This window comes from Cucurbita moschata, unplaced genomic scaffold (genome assembly GCF_002738365.1).
Source record: "Cucurbita moschata cultivar Rifu unplaced genomic scaffold, Cmos_1.0 Cmo_Scf00016, whole genome shotgun sequence".
Lineage (NCBI taxonomy): Eukaryota > Viridiplantae > Streptophyta > Magnoliopsida > Cucurbitales > Cucurbitaceae > Cucurbita > Cucurbita moschata.
In genome coordinates this window covers 602,940-619,935 of record NW_019268532.1, presented here as the reverse complement: position 1 = coordinate 619,935, position 16,996 = coordinate 602,940, and the positions used below count along the sequence as shown (strand labels likewise).

Genomic DNA, 16,996 nt, shown 5'->3' with positions numbered 1-16,996 from the left:
TTCTCAATCATAAAGAGTGTTACTCTCGTACATTTATATTAAATAAATATATTTAAAAGAGTTATTAATTTTTTTTTAAAGAAGGGTTAATTTTTTTGTTTGTTTAAAATATAAATTTATAATTTAATGTAATAAAAGAATAAATATATTTAAAGAGGTGGATGAAGGGAGGAATGAGTTTATTAATTTTTGGAGTGAGTTTATTAATTTTTGGAATGAGTTTATTAATTATTAATTTTTTTTGTTTGTTTAAAATATAAAATTTTTAAAAACGAGTTTATTAATTTTTTTTTGGTTAGTTTAAAATATAAAAATAAATAAATATATTTAAAAAATGGAAAAATAGAAATAAATTTACCATACGTAATAAAAAAATAAATATATTTAAAAAGTAGATAAATTTTTTTTGTTTGTTTAAAATATAAAAAAAAAAATATTAAAGTTTATTAAGTTGTTAATTTTTTTTGTTGGTTTTAAATATAAATTTATAATTTAATGTAATAAAAAAATGAATATATTTAAAAAGAAAAGAAAAAGAAAAAAAAAATAGAAAAGATGGTAATTAACCTCTATAAATACCATGTTGGCGGGCTCTCCAAAACCCTCCGCCAACCCCTAGCCGGCGGCTCCTAAACCCTGCCGAACAAACAGTCTTAACCAGTCGAGAACGACTGAGAAAAGGCACTTTGCGGCGAACCAGTGGACGGAGGAAGACGGCGGAGAAGATGGTGGTGAAATTTTTCGAGAACCAAGACTATGAGGCGTTGCGCGAGCTGTTCAGACACCATATAGAATCGTTTGATCACCTCGTCGATGCGGGATTGGAGACTCTCATGAACAGCATCAAACCCGTCGAAATTTACGACTCCTTCACCAACAGAAAGCTTAGAAATATCCTTCATATGATTCTTTATGGCGTGGTTTTATTCTTCTGTTATCTTTTAAATATGGCTGGTTCAGCTCGGTTCTTTTTTTTNGGGGGGGGGGGGGGTTGATTTCTGGTGCATGTTTATTGCCTTACTCTCTTGCTGTTTACTTTGATTTGTCTGTTTAAACTGATGCATTGGACGAATCTCATCATACATTGGATAATTTTGCCGGTCGATGTTAATCATTGACTTATAGTGGCGGAAAAGTAGATGGAGATCTCTCTTCCATCCTTCTCACTGTTTATCTCTCTGTAAGTTGGGAAATTGGAGCATACGAATGAGTGCAATCATGAATTTAGTAGTCGTAGCGTAGAAAAAATACATATTATTTTCCTATCAAGTAAATTTGGATAATGCACGTTCGTGGTGTAAACATAGTGATGGATCGAGGGGTTTGATGTGGTGGCTTCAGAGCAATGTGGAGTTAGCTGTGGTGGCTTCATCTAATGTGCAAAGAACACCATCAACAGATTGCTCAGAAGCATGCTAAATTGAAGGCAACTACTGTGGATTTATAACGGAATTCCTATTGAACCTCCAGTGGATCTAATCCATAGTACAAATCGTGGTTGATGATTCTTTAAAAATTGAAGAAGGAAAGGTACAGGAGATCCATGGAACCTTTTTGGCGGAGGGAGCTGCAAGATTCCTCACAAACCCACGTCAGTTGTGGTTTCGGGGTGGGGAGGCGATGTGAAAAGTTGGGTGAAAAATAAACAGAAACCAAAAGGAATTTAATTGATTAAATATCATGTAACTTCTTGGTGTGCGCTTTCCATAAAATTTATTCAACCTATAGCATGAATGCATATTGGGAAGCTTTTGATTTTTATTTCTATAAAATTTTGATGGTATATTATGTTATTCTTGACTATTGTTTCACTTTGGTTGGGTAAGCCTGAGTTATACCCACCACAGAAGGAGCGCAATCTGAGAACAATGCGAGAAGCTCTGCTTCCTTCTGAAGTATGGTTTAAATTAAGAATGATCTTTCCTGTTCATTTTCTTTTTCATTTTAGCTTCTCGTGTGATTTTAATGGATTTATGGATTACCCTGCTTCTTTCGTTTCCCCCTCAAACAGTGTAGGCAAGCTAAAATTTCATACACCGGCAAGTTGATGGCAGATGTTTGTTTTCAATACGATGAAAAAGCTGTCATAAGAGAGAAATTTAATTTTGGGCAATTCCCAGTAATGCTGAAGGTTGTGCTCCATACTTTGTTTTCGTTTTGTTTCATATCTCTATAATTGCTGTTACTAAATGACACTGTCAGTCTTCTTTTCCTTTATTAAATAATTATATTTATCTATTTTCCCCATGTAGAAACAACTCCCGTAGTTGCTTAGGTCTGTTGAAATCTTAATTTAAGGAAGTAGATGTAGAAATAGGTTGAAAGCCGCAAATAAGTGCATCAACATGTTCATGAATATCTTAAAACTTGGATTTTTCTGTATTTCCCTGATTTTGCCTGGTCATTAATCCCTTTGTGCGTTTTACTCAGTCAAAGCTTTGTCACTTGAGAGGTCTTGATCCCAAGAAGCTAGTATCCTACAAAGAAGAGGCATCAGAAATGGGTGGGTAAGTAACTTCACCATGCCTTTTACTCTTTTACTTATTGCATCGCCCCCACCCCCTCACCCACCCACACACTACAAAAAAATTTCGAAGCAAAACACTGATTGAATTGATGGTTGATTCATTATTTATAAGCTATAATAAACAAAAAGCCATTACCACTTCTGTTGATTTGATGGCTAATCAGCAATCAACTATGCTAGATCTAGGGCCACCACTGTTTGTTAGGAAAAGGTACTTTTCTAGTGGCAGGCATGTTTTGTTAAACTGCAAGTTAAACCTGAAAGTTATTTACCTTTTGCAGTTCTCTTAGATTGCTTCTCAATTATATATGTACGTTTATTTTGGGAAAAAAGGATCTATTTCTCAAATTATGATAATTTACTGCTTGGCAAAGAGTAACCTCTGTTCTCTCATTAACTTGTAGTTGCTAATCATATTTCCATGATTGTTATGTACAATTGTTGCATTCTGGAAATTGGCACCAGTTTCTTTGACAAAGTTCTGTTCAATATCATAATGATTCTATAATTTGCATTTGTTAAGATGCATAATTCAAAAGGATTGGAGACCCCTTGGGCGAAAAAGTGTGAAATCTTTGCTCGAATTTGTGGTCAAATTAAGATTTTCAAGATAACAATAAAATTGAAGATCACAAGTGTTGAATGAACTAGTGAGACATTTTTTTGGAGAGAAACTGAATTTCATTGAAGTCTAATCTGCATAAACTTTTAGAGCTTCATTATTTCTGTGAATAACATTTAAAAAGACTTCATAAAAATGCCCTAAAAAACCACATTTTCTTGCCTTCTTCTTTGTTTCCATGTCATCCATTTTTATTGGTGGTTTCCCAATTAATTTTCTGTTATTGTTTGTGGCATATTGAATATTTTTGTTTACGATTCTGTAGGTGTACAATAAAAACCATCTCATTCTTGTAATGGGGCAACTTATTCTTCCAATGTGAAGTTTCGTTTATTGTTGTAATATTTGGAGTGGCTATTCTGATTATTTCAATTATGTTGTAGTTATTTCATTATGAATGGGCTGGAGAGAGTTGTTCGGCTTTTGATAGCACCAAAAAGAAACTACGTAAGTGAGCTACCTTTTGTTTTATCATAGGCTTCTTTCAAAGTCAAGGATTAAGGTTTTTTAGAATGCAATCATTATTTATCCAGTGTCATTTAGATTTCTGTTGATATATGTGTGTATGTATACAAGAGTTGAATTTCACATTGATTTTTTAGTTTATTTTTAGTAAGATCCAATAAAATGGCTTTAAATAAAGGTGGAAGAACACCGAGGGATTTAGAGGAAATGAAACCTTGCCCTAGAAACAACTAATGGATAGCCTTTCAAATTACAAATATTTGTCTCTCTCTCTATTATGATATATGTCTCTCTCTCTATTATGATATATGTCTCTCTCTCTCTCTCTCTCTCTATATATATATATATATATATATACATATATATATATATATATAAATATATATATTTGCGGTGGGGAGGAGGTATATTGTGCGAATAGTATTGTTAAATATGCAATGTATTCTTTATTAGAGAGTCACTTATATATGGGTACACAAGAGAACCCTAAACTAAGAATGTGCAGTTGCAATAAAGGATGACTATACATAATAATATATATTACATCACTCTCTCTCAAGCTGGAGCAAATATGTCAACCATGCCCAACTTTTTGCAAAAATACTTTATCCTTCCTCCATTTAAGGCTTTGACCGAACCATCCCATTGGACTGAAGGATCTTGGCTTGATCGTTAAAAGGAGTTCCACAAATGAGTTGGAGGAGGGCATTTGACACTTAGCTTTGGCAACAACCTTGAGTATTGAAAATTCTAACGTTCCCCACAACCAGCCGCAAAAGGACAAAAAAAAAAAAAAAAAAAAAAAAAAAAAAAAGAAAAGAAAAGAAATTTATACTTGTTGGAACTTTATTCTTTGAATCAAAGTTGAGCAAGAGGTTGAGAGATCTTATGAAATTGCGCTTATTGGCTGCTTTTTGGCTTATTTGGAAAAGAGGAATTAAAGAGTATCACAAACAACCTTTTGGTGTTGTACAAACCTTATGAAATTCTTTTGTATCTACAACCTAGTTCTTTACCCAACCACCGTTTTGGGAAAATGGGAGTTTCTATGGCAGGTGGAGATCTGACTATTTTATGGGGTTTATGTGGTGAGAGAAACAATAGAACCTTTAGTGAGCTTGTGAGAGATCCTACTGATATGTGGTCCCTAGTAGATTCTATGTTTCTCTTTGGACGTCGTCAGTTTTGTAATTATTCTTTAGATGCTATTTTACTTGATTGGAGACCCTTTATCCGATATGGTTTCTTTTTGTGGGCTTGATTTTTAGTATGTCCATGTATTCTTTCATTTGTTTTTCAATGCAAGTTTGTTTCTTTTTAAAAAAAACTTCTCACAATTACTAGTCGAGGCATTGCTTTTGTAGAATATTGGGTGGCGTTTCCTTTTCCCCAGCCCTTAGGTTGTCTTGTATTTGGTTTAGTACAATGATCGTTTCATAGGGAAAAAAAAAAAAAAAAAGAGGGGTTTGAGAGATCGGTCATTTACAAACTTACTTGATTAAGATCTGTTCTATATGTTGTATAACCGTGTCCTTGTGCTCTAAGGAGAGATATCGGTCGTTTTGAAAGTCTTTCGGGTGAGTTTGGGTGTCTGAATGCTTATTGTACTTTCAGGAAATATGTGATGGCTGGCTCATTTAGCATTGTTGTCTTTTATTTCCACCCTACTTTTCAATTTTGTTAATGAGTTTTCTGGTTCCTAGTCGAAAGAACCTGCTAAGTTCTTTTTAAAAGACTATTTGCTATAACTTTTTTTGGTGTCATAACTCTTTGCAGCCGATGAGTATGGTGAGGAATTCATTTGCTGATCGACGGGAAGGTTACACCGATAAAGCAGTGGTTATAAGGTTCTTTTTCTTCTTGGTTTTGTTTTTTTGTTTGTGGGATCTACATTCAATCTTTAGATATCACCTAAGTTTTAAATTTTTGATTATCAAATCCAGGTGCGTAAGAGAAGATCAATCTTCAGTAACAGTCAAATTATATTATCTTAGGAATGGAAGTGCCAGACTTGGCTTTTGGTAATGTTTGTAGACATCGCTTTACAGAGATATATACCTATTTAAAATTTCTACGTTTCAGATTTGTGAAGCTGAAGACATTCTCATTTTAACATAATTTTGTAGGGTTCAGGGAAAGGAGTACTTGCTTCCCATAGGGGTTGTCCTGAAGGTTCAATAACTAAATATTGGATTTCTCCTTGAATAAAAAGCAGCATATGAATTATTGTTTTTTCTAGTCTTTTTTCACATTGAACAGTTTCCATATTTACTTTGTCTTGTCAGGCCCTAATTGACACAACTGACCATGAAATATTTGCAAGTCTGACAAGCTGTTATAGTGATAAACACGAAAAGGGTAAGGGTGCTGTTGGAACTCAGCTAGTTGGTGAAAGGGCAAAAATTATTCTTGATGAAGTTCGAGACCTGGCACTTTTTGATCATCGTCAATGTCTAGAGCATATAGGTGATTAACTCAGTATAATTTAAATGGTCATTTCTATGGTTGTAACCGTTACCTATATATATATATATATGTATATATATATTAATTGAATTTACTGTAAATATAGGACAACACTTCCAGCCAGTCATGGAGGGGATGGAAAAAGAAAAAATGTCCACTGTGAGTTATACTTCTACTCATAACACGTTCTTTGGTCAATATATGAACCATTTTCTTTGTAGGTTCACTTCATAAAGCATTTTAATTAGTGGTTAATTCTCTACGTCTTTGTTTATAGATTGCAGATGCAGTTTTCAAAAACTACATATTTGTTCACCTCGACAACAATTATGACAAGTTCAATCTCCTCATGTGAGCTGCCATTACTTTTCTAAATCTGGCATTTTTATTATTATTATTTAACAAGAGTCCTAAAAATTTTGATTTAGAACGGAGTTGTGCACTTCTTCCTTTTCTATTGCACATTCATTTATGATTTTCCATTTCGTATTACTGACAATTTTATTTTTTCGTGCGTGTCTTTCCCCTTGATAAGTTTTATGGCGCAGAAACTTTTCTCCCTTATAGATCAGACGTCTGTACCTGACAATCCTGATTCCTTGCAAAACCAAGACGTTCTGCTACCTGGTCAACTGATTACTATTTATATGAAGGTAGAAAAATGCCGAACTTCTATCTCATAGAAGCTTGATATGGAAAAGTTTTCATTCATGATTCATTTACGATGGAAAAATACACATAGGTTCTTTTAAGATATATGCAGTATGTGATAATTGGTTCGGATTTTAGAGTGCAATCTTTTATGTTGAGTTTTGTCTTTTTTTTTTTCAAAATTTTATCTATTTGTGTCCAAGCCATGCCTGAAACTAAAAAAATAAAAGACACTGCAAATAGCTTGTTAGACACTTGTCTAGAGTGTGTCAGATGTATTTGTGACCAACGCGAACACTCGGCCTAAAATGGACTATCCGTGCTTAATGGATTGAGCCAAAGTATTTTTGCCTTGTCTTGGAAAGGACGATTCTGGAAAAGATATAACAACAATTTAGTGGCCCAGCCCAATTACAGACGTATCACTTGCCTAATTGATAGATACACATGCAATGCTACTTTTATGGACCATTAAAGAATGTTATTCTGTCAAAGCATAATATTTTATTATGCTATTCACTAAGATTTCTATAAGCGAGAACAGCCAAAATTAAACCATACAAAAGTCATGTTCATTTAACTCAATAGGTAAGCGTGTGATTTTCTCTTTCCAAGGAGGTTGGAAAAACTCAATTATCAAGAAACCTTGTGTCAATACTATGCTGGCTCTACACACAATTTGATAGATTCAGCTATTGAGAAATTTATATGCTGTGTTGATAGCTTGACTCTGCTAATACAAGTTCCGTTTTCTAATAGAAAAATAGCAAGACCTTAATGCTCTTTTTACACGATAAAGCTTATTTGTTATTAAACTTATGCTTTGATGTAAATTCTAGGAGAAACTAGAAGACTGGTTGCAAAAGGTGAAAAAGCTTCTTCAAGATGAACTTAGCGATTCCAGCAAAAATTTTGATTTCTGCAGCTGTAAGTTCTCTTGAACGCTTAAGGTTCTTTTTATTGTCAGATTAACATTCATCAACTCAGTGGCTCTTATCCACTGTTAATCTGTCCTCAAATTCTAAAATTGAATCTTTATCAAGAACACAACTTCGGCTGTATTAATATCTCTATTTCTGTCAGAACATGAAATACTATGCCCCTTCAGCTAACTAAGAGGACCTTTGAATACCCTTGTTTTTCTTTTATTAAAAGAAAAGGATTAAACCTTTATTTTTGTTCACTACCATTTCAGTTTAAAGCTTCTTTTGTACACACAGACTGCCCCACGAAAATCATGTTTCTTGTTGAAAAAAAAAATTCGATTTTACATTTTGATTTTTTTATTTTTATTTTACATTTAATTTAATTTAATTTAATTAGAATTAATTATCTTCAAATTTGAATATCAGTATTTGCATATTATTTTTGTTACTGAAAGTATCTATTTGTTTTATATCATCAGTAGCTGATGTCAAGAAAGTCATGGACAAGAATCCGTCAAAACAGATTAGTTCAGCTATTGATAATTTGCTGAAAACCGGAAGACTGGTTACACAAACAGGCCTAGATCTGCAGCAGGTAAGAATGTACATTGGTGCTAATTGTGTTACCTATGTAGGAAATATATATTATCACTGAACATGTGATAAGGTGTTTGGTAGTTTTGTCTATGTTGATTTAAACTTTTCAGTGATCAAGTTCTTGATATATCACAAAATAAATTGAGTTCAGAGCCTCAGTGATGATATACATGCTTTACAGCTCTAGTTAGTTATTTTTTTAGTTTTGTTTCTCCATTAATTTTTGCCAACAAAATGAAGAAAGGCATGCCGGGATAATTTTATGGTTAGCCAATAAGTGCATAATGTTGGCCATTCCTTGAGATCTACAATTCATTGACAAATAGTATCAGAAATTGATTTTTTTGGACGTATTAATGAATAATGGTATTGGGGGTTGCACCAAAAGACTTGAGTAGACAAATGGTATTGAGGATCTTATTCTCCTCATATGGGCAAAAGGTCCATTTCCTTTCCACAACTGTAAAGAGTTCTTTTATATTTTTCTGCATTGAGTATTCTATTTTTGTTATAAAATGTGAATATTTGATTTCATCAGAGGGCAGGCTTTACAGTTCAGGCAGAACGACTTAATTTTTTGCGCTTTATATCTCATTTTCGCGCTGTTCATCGTGGAGCTTCATTTGCTGGACTTCGCACCACAACAGTGCGGAAATTGCTACCTGAGTATGTTGCTCTTTATGCCATTTGTAGGTTTGTGGCATTGTGATTTTGCCTGTCTTTGATAATGTGGTATTATCATGTAGGTCCTGGGGTTTTCTTTGTCCAGTACACACTCCTGATGGTGAACCATGTGGCTTGTTGAATCATTTAACCAGCACTTGCAGTAAGTTTGCCGTTCATCTTATGTGTCTATATGAGAGTTGTCCATATCTGTGACTGTTACTGATTGTGCTCTGTACAATAATTTACTGTGCAAAAGTTTGGAACTTCTTTGCACATACAATTGTTTTTTAGGATCTTGGGGCAAGATTTGTACATTTTATATGTAGAGCCCTTCTGAACATCTTCGGATGTTTAATTTTAATCAACTTTTTGAAATACCACAAATTTGTGCATTTAGTGCTCCATGTGTATGCTTTCAATTGATGACTACGTGGTTATGTTGTTGCTAATTGCAGTTGGGAAATGTTGAAGGATTGTTTCTTTACATAAATTTTGGAGGAACCTTAAATAAATGGTTGGAACTCGATTAACTAGAAAAACCCCACCTAGATCAATAAAATGAACTCTCTTACGACCAAGATTATGTCCCCCGACAAAGGATGCTCTTGTAAGGACATGTTCCAATATGATAGAAGGATGAGAAATCAAAGAAGTCACAGAAGTTCAATGAATCAAAGAAAGATGAACAATTGAAGGAAAACAAAGTAGTAGGGTCTTGAGAAGTTGCTTTTAAAGATTAGTTCAACTGTGTGCAAACTTGAACACCCACAAAGAAAAAGAAAGGGAATCGAGATGAGGAATTATAAGACAAACATCTTCCTTCAACTGAATTTCGATTCTCTACACAAATTCACTCACACAAGGGACATTTGTTTGTTGACTTGATTCAATTACAAAAATAAACAATTGCAAAATTTTACTTCACAGTAATTAAAAACAAGTTAAAGGAAAAAATGCTTTAAACAAGAAAAAAAATCATAAGTCAGAAGAGAGTTATATGCTGCACCTGACAAATTGATATTACACTTGATATTTCGTCTCTCCCAAGATTGTTAATCAAGTTGGTACTTTAATTTCTATCATAAAATATTGTGGCTGCACTTATAAATTCCTCTGTGCTGCTATTTAGTAGGGTAATGGTTAGTCTCTATATTTGCTATGTAGTGGATGGAAAATTCAGTTGGATTCTATGATTTTCTATCTCAGGAATTACATCATACTTCAATTCTCAAGGAAAAGTTAGAGACTTCTTCAAAATAAGGGCGTCTATTTTGAGTGTCCTAATTGCAGTTGGAATGATACCGTCACTACCAAAGCTTGTTCAAATGGGTCCTCCTGATGTTCTTAATGTTATTTTAGATGGTCGCATAGTTGGTTATATATCATCTGGTGAAGTAGAAAAAGTTGTTGCTCATTTACGACAATTAAAAGTTTCATCTCCCCATGTGGTTTGTATTTTTCCATTTTCTTCAATTACTTCTCTCTCTTTTTTTTTTCTGTTTTTTTTTCTTTTTTTCTTTTCTCATTCTTAATATTTTAACGATATGTGTCAGATTCCTGAAGATCTGGAAGTTGGATATGTACCATTGAGTATATGTGGAGCATATCCTGGTTTATTCCTTTTCACATCTCCTTCTAGATTTGTTCGACCAGTTAGAAATCTTTCAATATCTTCCGAGGAAAATCTAAATATCGAACTCATTGGGCCATTTGAACAGGTTATATCACAGTTCAGACCTATTCGAAAGAAATTTTTTGGCCCTAATGCTAGATTTGTATGGATCTTGTTTTCTGGATCTCAGCAAGCTAAAAATCTGATTCCTTAACTTTTTTAAACAGGTATTTATGGAAATAAGATGTCCTGATGGGGGTGATGGTGGCAGGAAAGATGAGTTTCCTGCGACACATGAAGAAATCCATCCAACTGGGATGCTCAGTGTGGTTGGGAATCTTACCCCTTGGTCGGATCACAATCAGAGCCCGCGTAATATGTACCAATGCCAGGTTTCTCTCCTCATGGACTATTTTGAAGTCCCATTTTAAAATAGTTTTCTATCTTTAATAAATAGAATACATATATTTTTAAAATTAAAAATTCAATGATAAAATATATATTTTGAAGCAATTCATAAAATTTAAAAATAATAGAAAACAGTTTAAAATTGTTAATTGTTAATTTATCAAATGGTGCTTTCGCATTATTTCATTTTTATAATATACTGTTTCTTTGTTTATGTTCTCCTAACTTGTGATAATTTGAATGTAGATGGCAAAACAAACAATGGCATTCTCTCTGCAAGCTATTCAGTTCCGTGCAGATCAAAAGCTATACCATCTTCAGGTTTGTTGCCATCTTGTTTATTTTTGTTAATAAGATTTCTCATATTATCAAGAGCACGTAGTCTTTCTGTTTTCGATCTAGTAATGGTTATTGTTCTATATTTGGAACATAATATCCAGAGCATTTGTTGATTGATGCTTAAACTATATTGGTCTTGGATGATCAGTTTAATTGAGAACTTGATTATATATCCTCATTTTTTATAAGAACAATTTCATTGATGTATGAAATTATGAAAGGGACGAAATGTTCAGAGTATCATAAAGAGCTTGCCTAAGTAGATAAAAGGGTAGCATAACTATAAGAAGAAAAGAAAGCAGTAGATTTACACCAAGATATAGCATGATATATAAATTTGAGGAGTTTGTCAAAAGGGAGCTCCTTGTCCAAAAAGAACCTTTGGTTTCTTTCTTCTCACACATTTCAAAGAAAGGCTCTGATGAGAGAAGTCCAAAGAAAAATCTTTTCATTTCTAAAAGGGTGGCCCAATAGTATGCTTTCTTGAAATTTAGATCTTAGTACCTGTTGTCTGAGTCTTGAATCTCTTGTTTTTTTCTGTGAGGTTAGCGGCCTTTTTATTCTTTCACTGTCGGCCTTTTTATTCTTTCACTGTCGGCCTTTTTATTCTTTCACTGTCTGCCGCTAATAACAATGTGAAAGATGTTGATGTAACTACTTTTTTGTTTTGATTTAAATTTGTAAGTTGCAAAATGTGAAATAATCGGGTTATGTTCAGGCACTTTCAGTTATTACCCGTCTTCTATGTTTGAAGCCTTTCGTTAGTTTTCTTGCAATAACATGCAAACTTATTTTGGAATGTTTATAGACTCCTCAAACCCCTATCGTTCGTACAAGTACATATATGAAATACAACATAGATGAATATCCAACCGGGACAAACGCAATAGTGGCAGTGTTGGCATATACTGGGTAAGAAATAAAGATTGTTGGATAAATTTTTTGGATGGGATTGGTTTATATTTTCTTGCAGTACTAATCAGTCTATTTTATTCATGATGCGTGTAGTTATGACATGGAGGATGCAATGATTTTGAACAAGTCCTCTGTGGAGCGTGGAATGTACCATGGACAAATTTATCAGGTTTGTTTGTGGTTGTTTTTCTTTTTGTGATCAATAAATACATGTGCACGTTCAACATCTGCACATTCAACATCTTTTTCCCCTAAGACAAATATTTATCTATTTGTTTGACTCAAAAACAGAATATTTATGAAATTGTTACGCATATTCTTGCTGATGCGTTCATCCATTGTGGTAAATTGGCAGACAGAAACCATTGACTTGTCTGAGCAGAGCAGTAGATCAAGTCGCAGCCAAAAGTTGTTTAGGAGGAGTAATATAGATAAATCTGTGCGGTCTCATATAGATTCGGATGGGCTTCCTTATGTTGGTCAGGTTAGCCTTATTTTCTGTGTTATCTTGTTTTTTTTCCATGTTAAAACTGACTAAATTTGGTGACGTGTTTCAGATGATAAAACCAGATGAGCCCTATTGTAGCATTTATGATGAAGTGGCAGGCACAACTAGAAACATGAAACTTAAAGGTTCAGAACCTGTATTTGTTGATTACGTGTCTGTTGATGTAAAGAATAAGAAGCACCCTCAAAAGGTAAATAGGGATCTCTTTCCTTTTTATCTGAATTGTAACAGCAGATAAATAATTATAGTTGGTTCTAGTGGACTCAACTTGGAGTTTCACTTGATCCTATGTGAGTATTATTATGAAAGCAAGGAAGCTCTACCTGTTCATGTTTTTAAATGTTCTTTTTATTGATATTTGTGGCTGACAATTATAGCTTCATTGGCTCATGCGTTGAATCAAGTATTACTATGTCATGGCACTCATGGCTTTATGGAGGATGATAATTTCAGTCATGTTATTGGAAGTGGGGCCTATGAGAAACTGGTGTATTTTGTAGAAAAGCTGCGCTTGTGACCTTGAGATTGTAAATAGGATTGCTTTTTTTGTTCTCTAGATGGGCTTCTTTGACAAAAGATTTTGAAAACTACCTCTTTTATAACTCCTGAGAAAAGTTCGCATCTTGTTCCTTTTTTTTTTTTTCTTTTTTTGTAAATCCTTTGAAAGTAGATATTTTGCCCTCCCATTTTGCTACTATGTTTTTTATAAAACTTATTTTCTATAAATAAAAATTCAACAATCATTAGAAAAGCAGGTCTAATGATTATTGAATTTTTGTAATCTCCTTAGCCCCCCTGTTTGTATTAAATTTATCGTTGTCCTTCTTCTTCGTTTTTAATTATTTCAGGTATTGTTTCCGTGGAAACAAAAATAGTCTGATCAAGTCTTCTTGCTTTCCTTTCTTTTTTCCTATTAAGGTGAATATACGCTTCCGACATCCCCGAAATCCAGTGATTGGAGATAAATTTAGTAGTAGACATGGGCAGAAAGGTGTTTGCTCCCAGCTATGGCCAGATGTTGATATGCCATTTTCTGGAGCTACAGGAATGCGTCCCGATTTGATTATCAATCCACATGCTTTTCCTTCGAGAATGACAATTGCAATGTTAATGGAGTCTGTCGCTGCTAAGGTATCTGGAAACGGAGTAACATATTTTTTTTTTTTTTTTTTTTCCCTTCTTTTTTTCTTTTGTGATGAGCAACTTGGAAATACATTGAGAAAACCAAAAGAAACAGCCTAATGGCCGGGGAATAGGGAACCCCCTCTTAAGGAAAGCTAATCACAAAAGGGCTTTCCAATCACGAAGGATCATCGAAACAGAGTAATGTTATGATCTACTTTAACTAAATATGAAATTGAAGGCACCTACATGAACAATTTATTCTGAAGTAAATATAAATATTGGTAGAGTGCGATTCAAGATGTCTCTCTTGGTTAACTTAATGCAATAAAACCTCTAGTGCCTGTAATGATAATAAGACACCATCGATGTTTTGTTGGGAAGAAAAGAAATTAGGAAGAAGTTTTGATTCGGCAAAGTTTCATTGCTCCGTTTAGTATCCCGTTCAGCCATCTTTTGTAGTTACAGTTCAATCACTTGTTACAGGGAGGCTGTTTAAATGGAGAATTTATCAATGCGACGCCGTTTAAGAGTTCGGTAAAGAAAACAAATGCTGGAGATGAAGAGTCTAAAACTGAATCACTTGTTGATGAACTTGGCTCCACATTAGTTAAAAAGGGATTCAATTACCATGGTGTTGAGGTATTGTACAGTGGAGTTTATGGAACAGAGCTAACATGTGAAATTTTTATTGGACCTGTATATTATCAGCGTCTTCGGCACATGGTTTCTGATAAATATCAGGTGAAATTTTCTTATTTAATTTATTTTTTAATAGCCAATTACTATATTGACATTTTCACATTAGTTTTGAGGTCTTATCATTAGTGCCTTTATAAAGAATGAATTACCATTCACCTATTGGGGGGACATTGGCGTCTTCTTATTCTTAAGATATTATTATATTCTCATATTATTTCGTTTCATGTATCCTGAAGCAAGTAAATGTCTGCTTTGGGGGTGAAACCAAAGCATAATATCTAAAATTGTTGATACATTTCTAGTAGTGTGATACATGCCTTGAGCTCTAGGGACCGTGCCAATACTTCATTCTGTTTCACTGTGTTTTAACAAGTTGGAATGTAGATTTTTTTTTTTTTTTTTTTTTGAGTTTCATTGATGATTGAAATTTACAAGAGGGATCTATAATCCATGGTGTTTACATGGTGTTTACAAAAGACCTTCTCAATTTGCAATGAGGGAGGTATAACTATAGGAAGTAAAAATATTAGACAGTTCACACCAAGATATAGCTTGGTAAACTACATTGTCGAAAAGTTGGAATATAGAATATGTATCATTTGGAAGGTTTGAAGTTTTATTAGTGCACCATTGTCTATCTTCTCATTGAACACATGCAACAAAATCTGTTAGCATCACTATAGGCACTTGAGACTTCACTTCTTTATGGGGTATTTGTAGAAAATAAACACTAGAGTTTTTATAGAGGGTGAGAGATCGGATGAAAAAGTTTGAGATGGTCTTGTTCTGAGTCTTTTGTTTGAGCTTGTTTTATATGCTCGTGTGTATTCTTTCATTTTTCTCACGGTTTTTTACCAAAAAAATTAATAAAAGACATGACCTGTTGATTTATGTTTGTGTTATTATCAGGTTCGTTCGACTGGAACTGTAGATCAAGTCACTCGACAGCCTATCAAAGGTAGGAAAAAAGGTGGTGGCATACGTTTTGGTGAAATGGAGCGTGACTCAATGCTGGCACATGGAGCATCTTACTTATTACATGATAGGCTTCATACATGTTCTGATCATCACATTGCTGATGTGTGTTCGCTTTGCGGTAGCATTCTTACATCAACTTTAGTCCAGCCCCAGAAGCGTGCCGTGCGCGAAATTGGTGGTCTTCCCCCGGGGAAGGCTCCTAAAAGGGTTATATGTCATGCTTGCAAAACAAGTAAAGGTATGGAGACAGTGGCCATGCCTTATGTCTTCAAGTACCTGGCCGCAGAGTTGGCTGCAATGAACATAAGAATGACTCTCCAGCTAAGTAATGCAGCAGGAGCCTGATTTGTACCATGTTCATGTTTAAGATCTCTTCTTTGCTTGGTTCAGCATGGCAGTTATGGTTCATTCTAACACTCCTCGTCGAGCTTTGGCTAACAGTCGGATCAAACTCGACCAGTACCGAAAAGACAGCTGGGCTGCTGTCGAGTGTCCTACAGTAGTAAAATATTTATTGTCACGAGGGCAACCAAATTGATTACTATATTTTGCTTTCGGGTCTTCTAAGTTATTGTCAAATCCCATTTTTGTTCGATTTAAAACACGTGCTGACGTGTTTCTAAGGGTTAGTTCCATTGAGTTTTTGCCATAATTTTCATTTCTTTCCTTAGGCAGCCATGTTGTAACATAAAACGAACTATTTTATAATGTCTGATGAATTTTATGTATTATAATTTATCAAAAGCTGAGTTCCATTATTAGAATGCGCATCTGCCTCAGACGCTTGTTATCTGGTGTTCGTTAGTGCTGCTTTATCAGGAACAAAGAGATGGAGTTTATCGGTCTATCCTCTGCCTTCTCTTTCTCTTTCAAATTGACGTGGTTGTCTCTCTCAAAATATAGAATTCAAAGTTAACTCTACCTAAAATTTTTATAGTGAGTTTAGGCCATGGGAGATCGATCACTTGTCACAATCGCACTTTAATGGCAACGGATTTGCAATTGTGCGACACTCACTTTCAAGCAACAAATGAGTTAAGTCTATTTGTTCTTGCGTCGTCTACGGTTGCTCGAGTTTTTGGCTTTTGATCCTGGTTCAAGAAGAAAGTTTTATAAAAAGGGCAAAGAGATTTTGAATGAACAAGGGAGAGAGTCAATGGTTGAGATGAATGTTTGCATGAAATTAGTTTGGAGATTGATCTTAATGTATAGAGTTGATTGATCAGTTTGGAGATTGATCTTAATGTTACTACCAAATAAAAGGTGAAGTTGATAGTACATCAGTTTAAATTAGAGAAAAAATAAATAAATAAAAATCAATCACGATAATTTTTATGATTCAGAGAAAAAAAGAAAAAAAGAAAAAAAAAAGGCTTTTGAAATGGGACGCATTTGCTGTAACTAACTTTTAAAATGAATTAAATAATGTTCAGTAGTGTAACTCTCCATCAATCTCATTGTCATTTTCAAAACTTAATTTGTTTCTTCTACA

The 16,996-nt window shown here is 34.0% G+C and overlaps 1 protein-coding gene across 2 annotated transcripts; it reads left to right on the top strand.

The window, feature by feature from the left end:
* Positions 1 to 584: 584 nt before the first annotated feature.
* Positions 585 to 16,268, top strand: LOC111454138 (DNA-directed RNA polymerase I subunit 2). 2 transcript variants are annotated; one of them, XM_023095472.1, is made up of 27 exons: positions 585 to 891; positions 1,813 to 1,895; positions 2,012 to 2,131; positions 2,431 to 2,507; positions 3,533 to 3,596; positions 5,391 to 5,461; positions 5,558 to 5,635; positions 5,741 to 5,786; positions 5,900 to 6,080; positions 6,187 to 6,239; positions 6,358 to 6,431; positions 6,616 to 6,733; positions 7,571 to 7,658; positions 8,137 to 8,252; positions 8,793 to 8,920; positions 9,001 to 9,080; positions 10,127 to 10,368; positions 10,474 to 10,638; positions 10,760 to 10,924; positions 11,187 to 11,261; positions 12,088 to 12,191; positions 12,288 to 12,363; positions 12,550 to 12,678; positions 12,752 to 12,892; positions 13,621 to 13,833; positions 14,311 to 14,568; positions 15,436 to 16,268. In XM_023095472.1, exons 1-27 carry the CDS (start codon positions 726 to 728, stop codon positions 15,847 to 15,849), a joined length of 3,525 nt encoding a protein of 1,174 aa, XP_022951240.1. In that variant the 5' UTR covers positions 585 to 725; the 3' UTR covers positions 15,850 to 16,268. The 2 variants fall into 2 exon arrangements, with proteins under 2 accessions (XP_022951240.1, XP_022951241.1); XM_023095473.1 differs by lacking the exons at positions 585 to 891; positions 1,813 to 1,895; positions 2,012 to 2,131 and having other exon boundaries at positions 2,436 to 2,503.
* Positions 16,269 to 16,996: the final 728 nt, after the last annotated feature.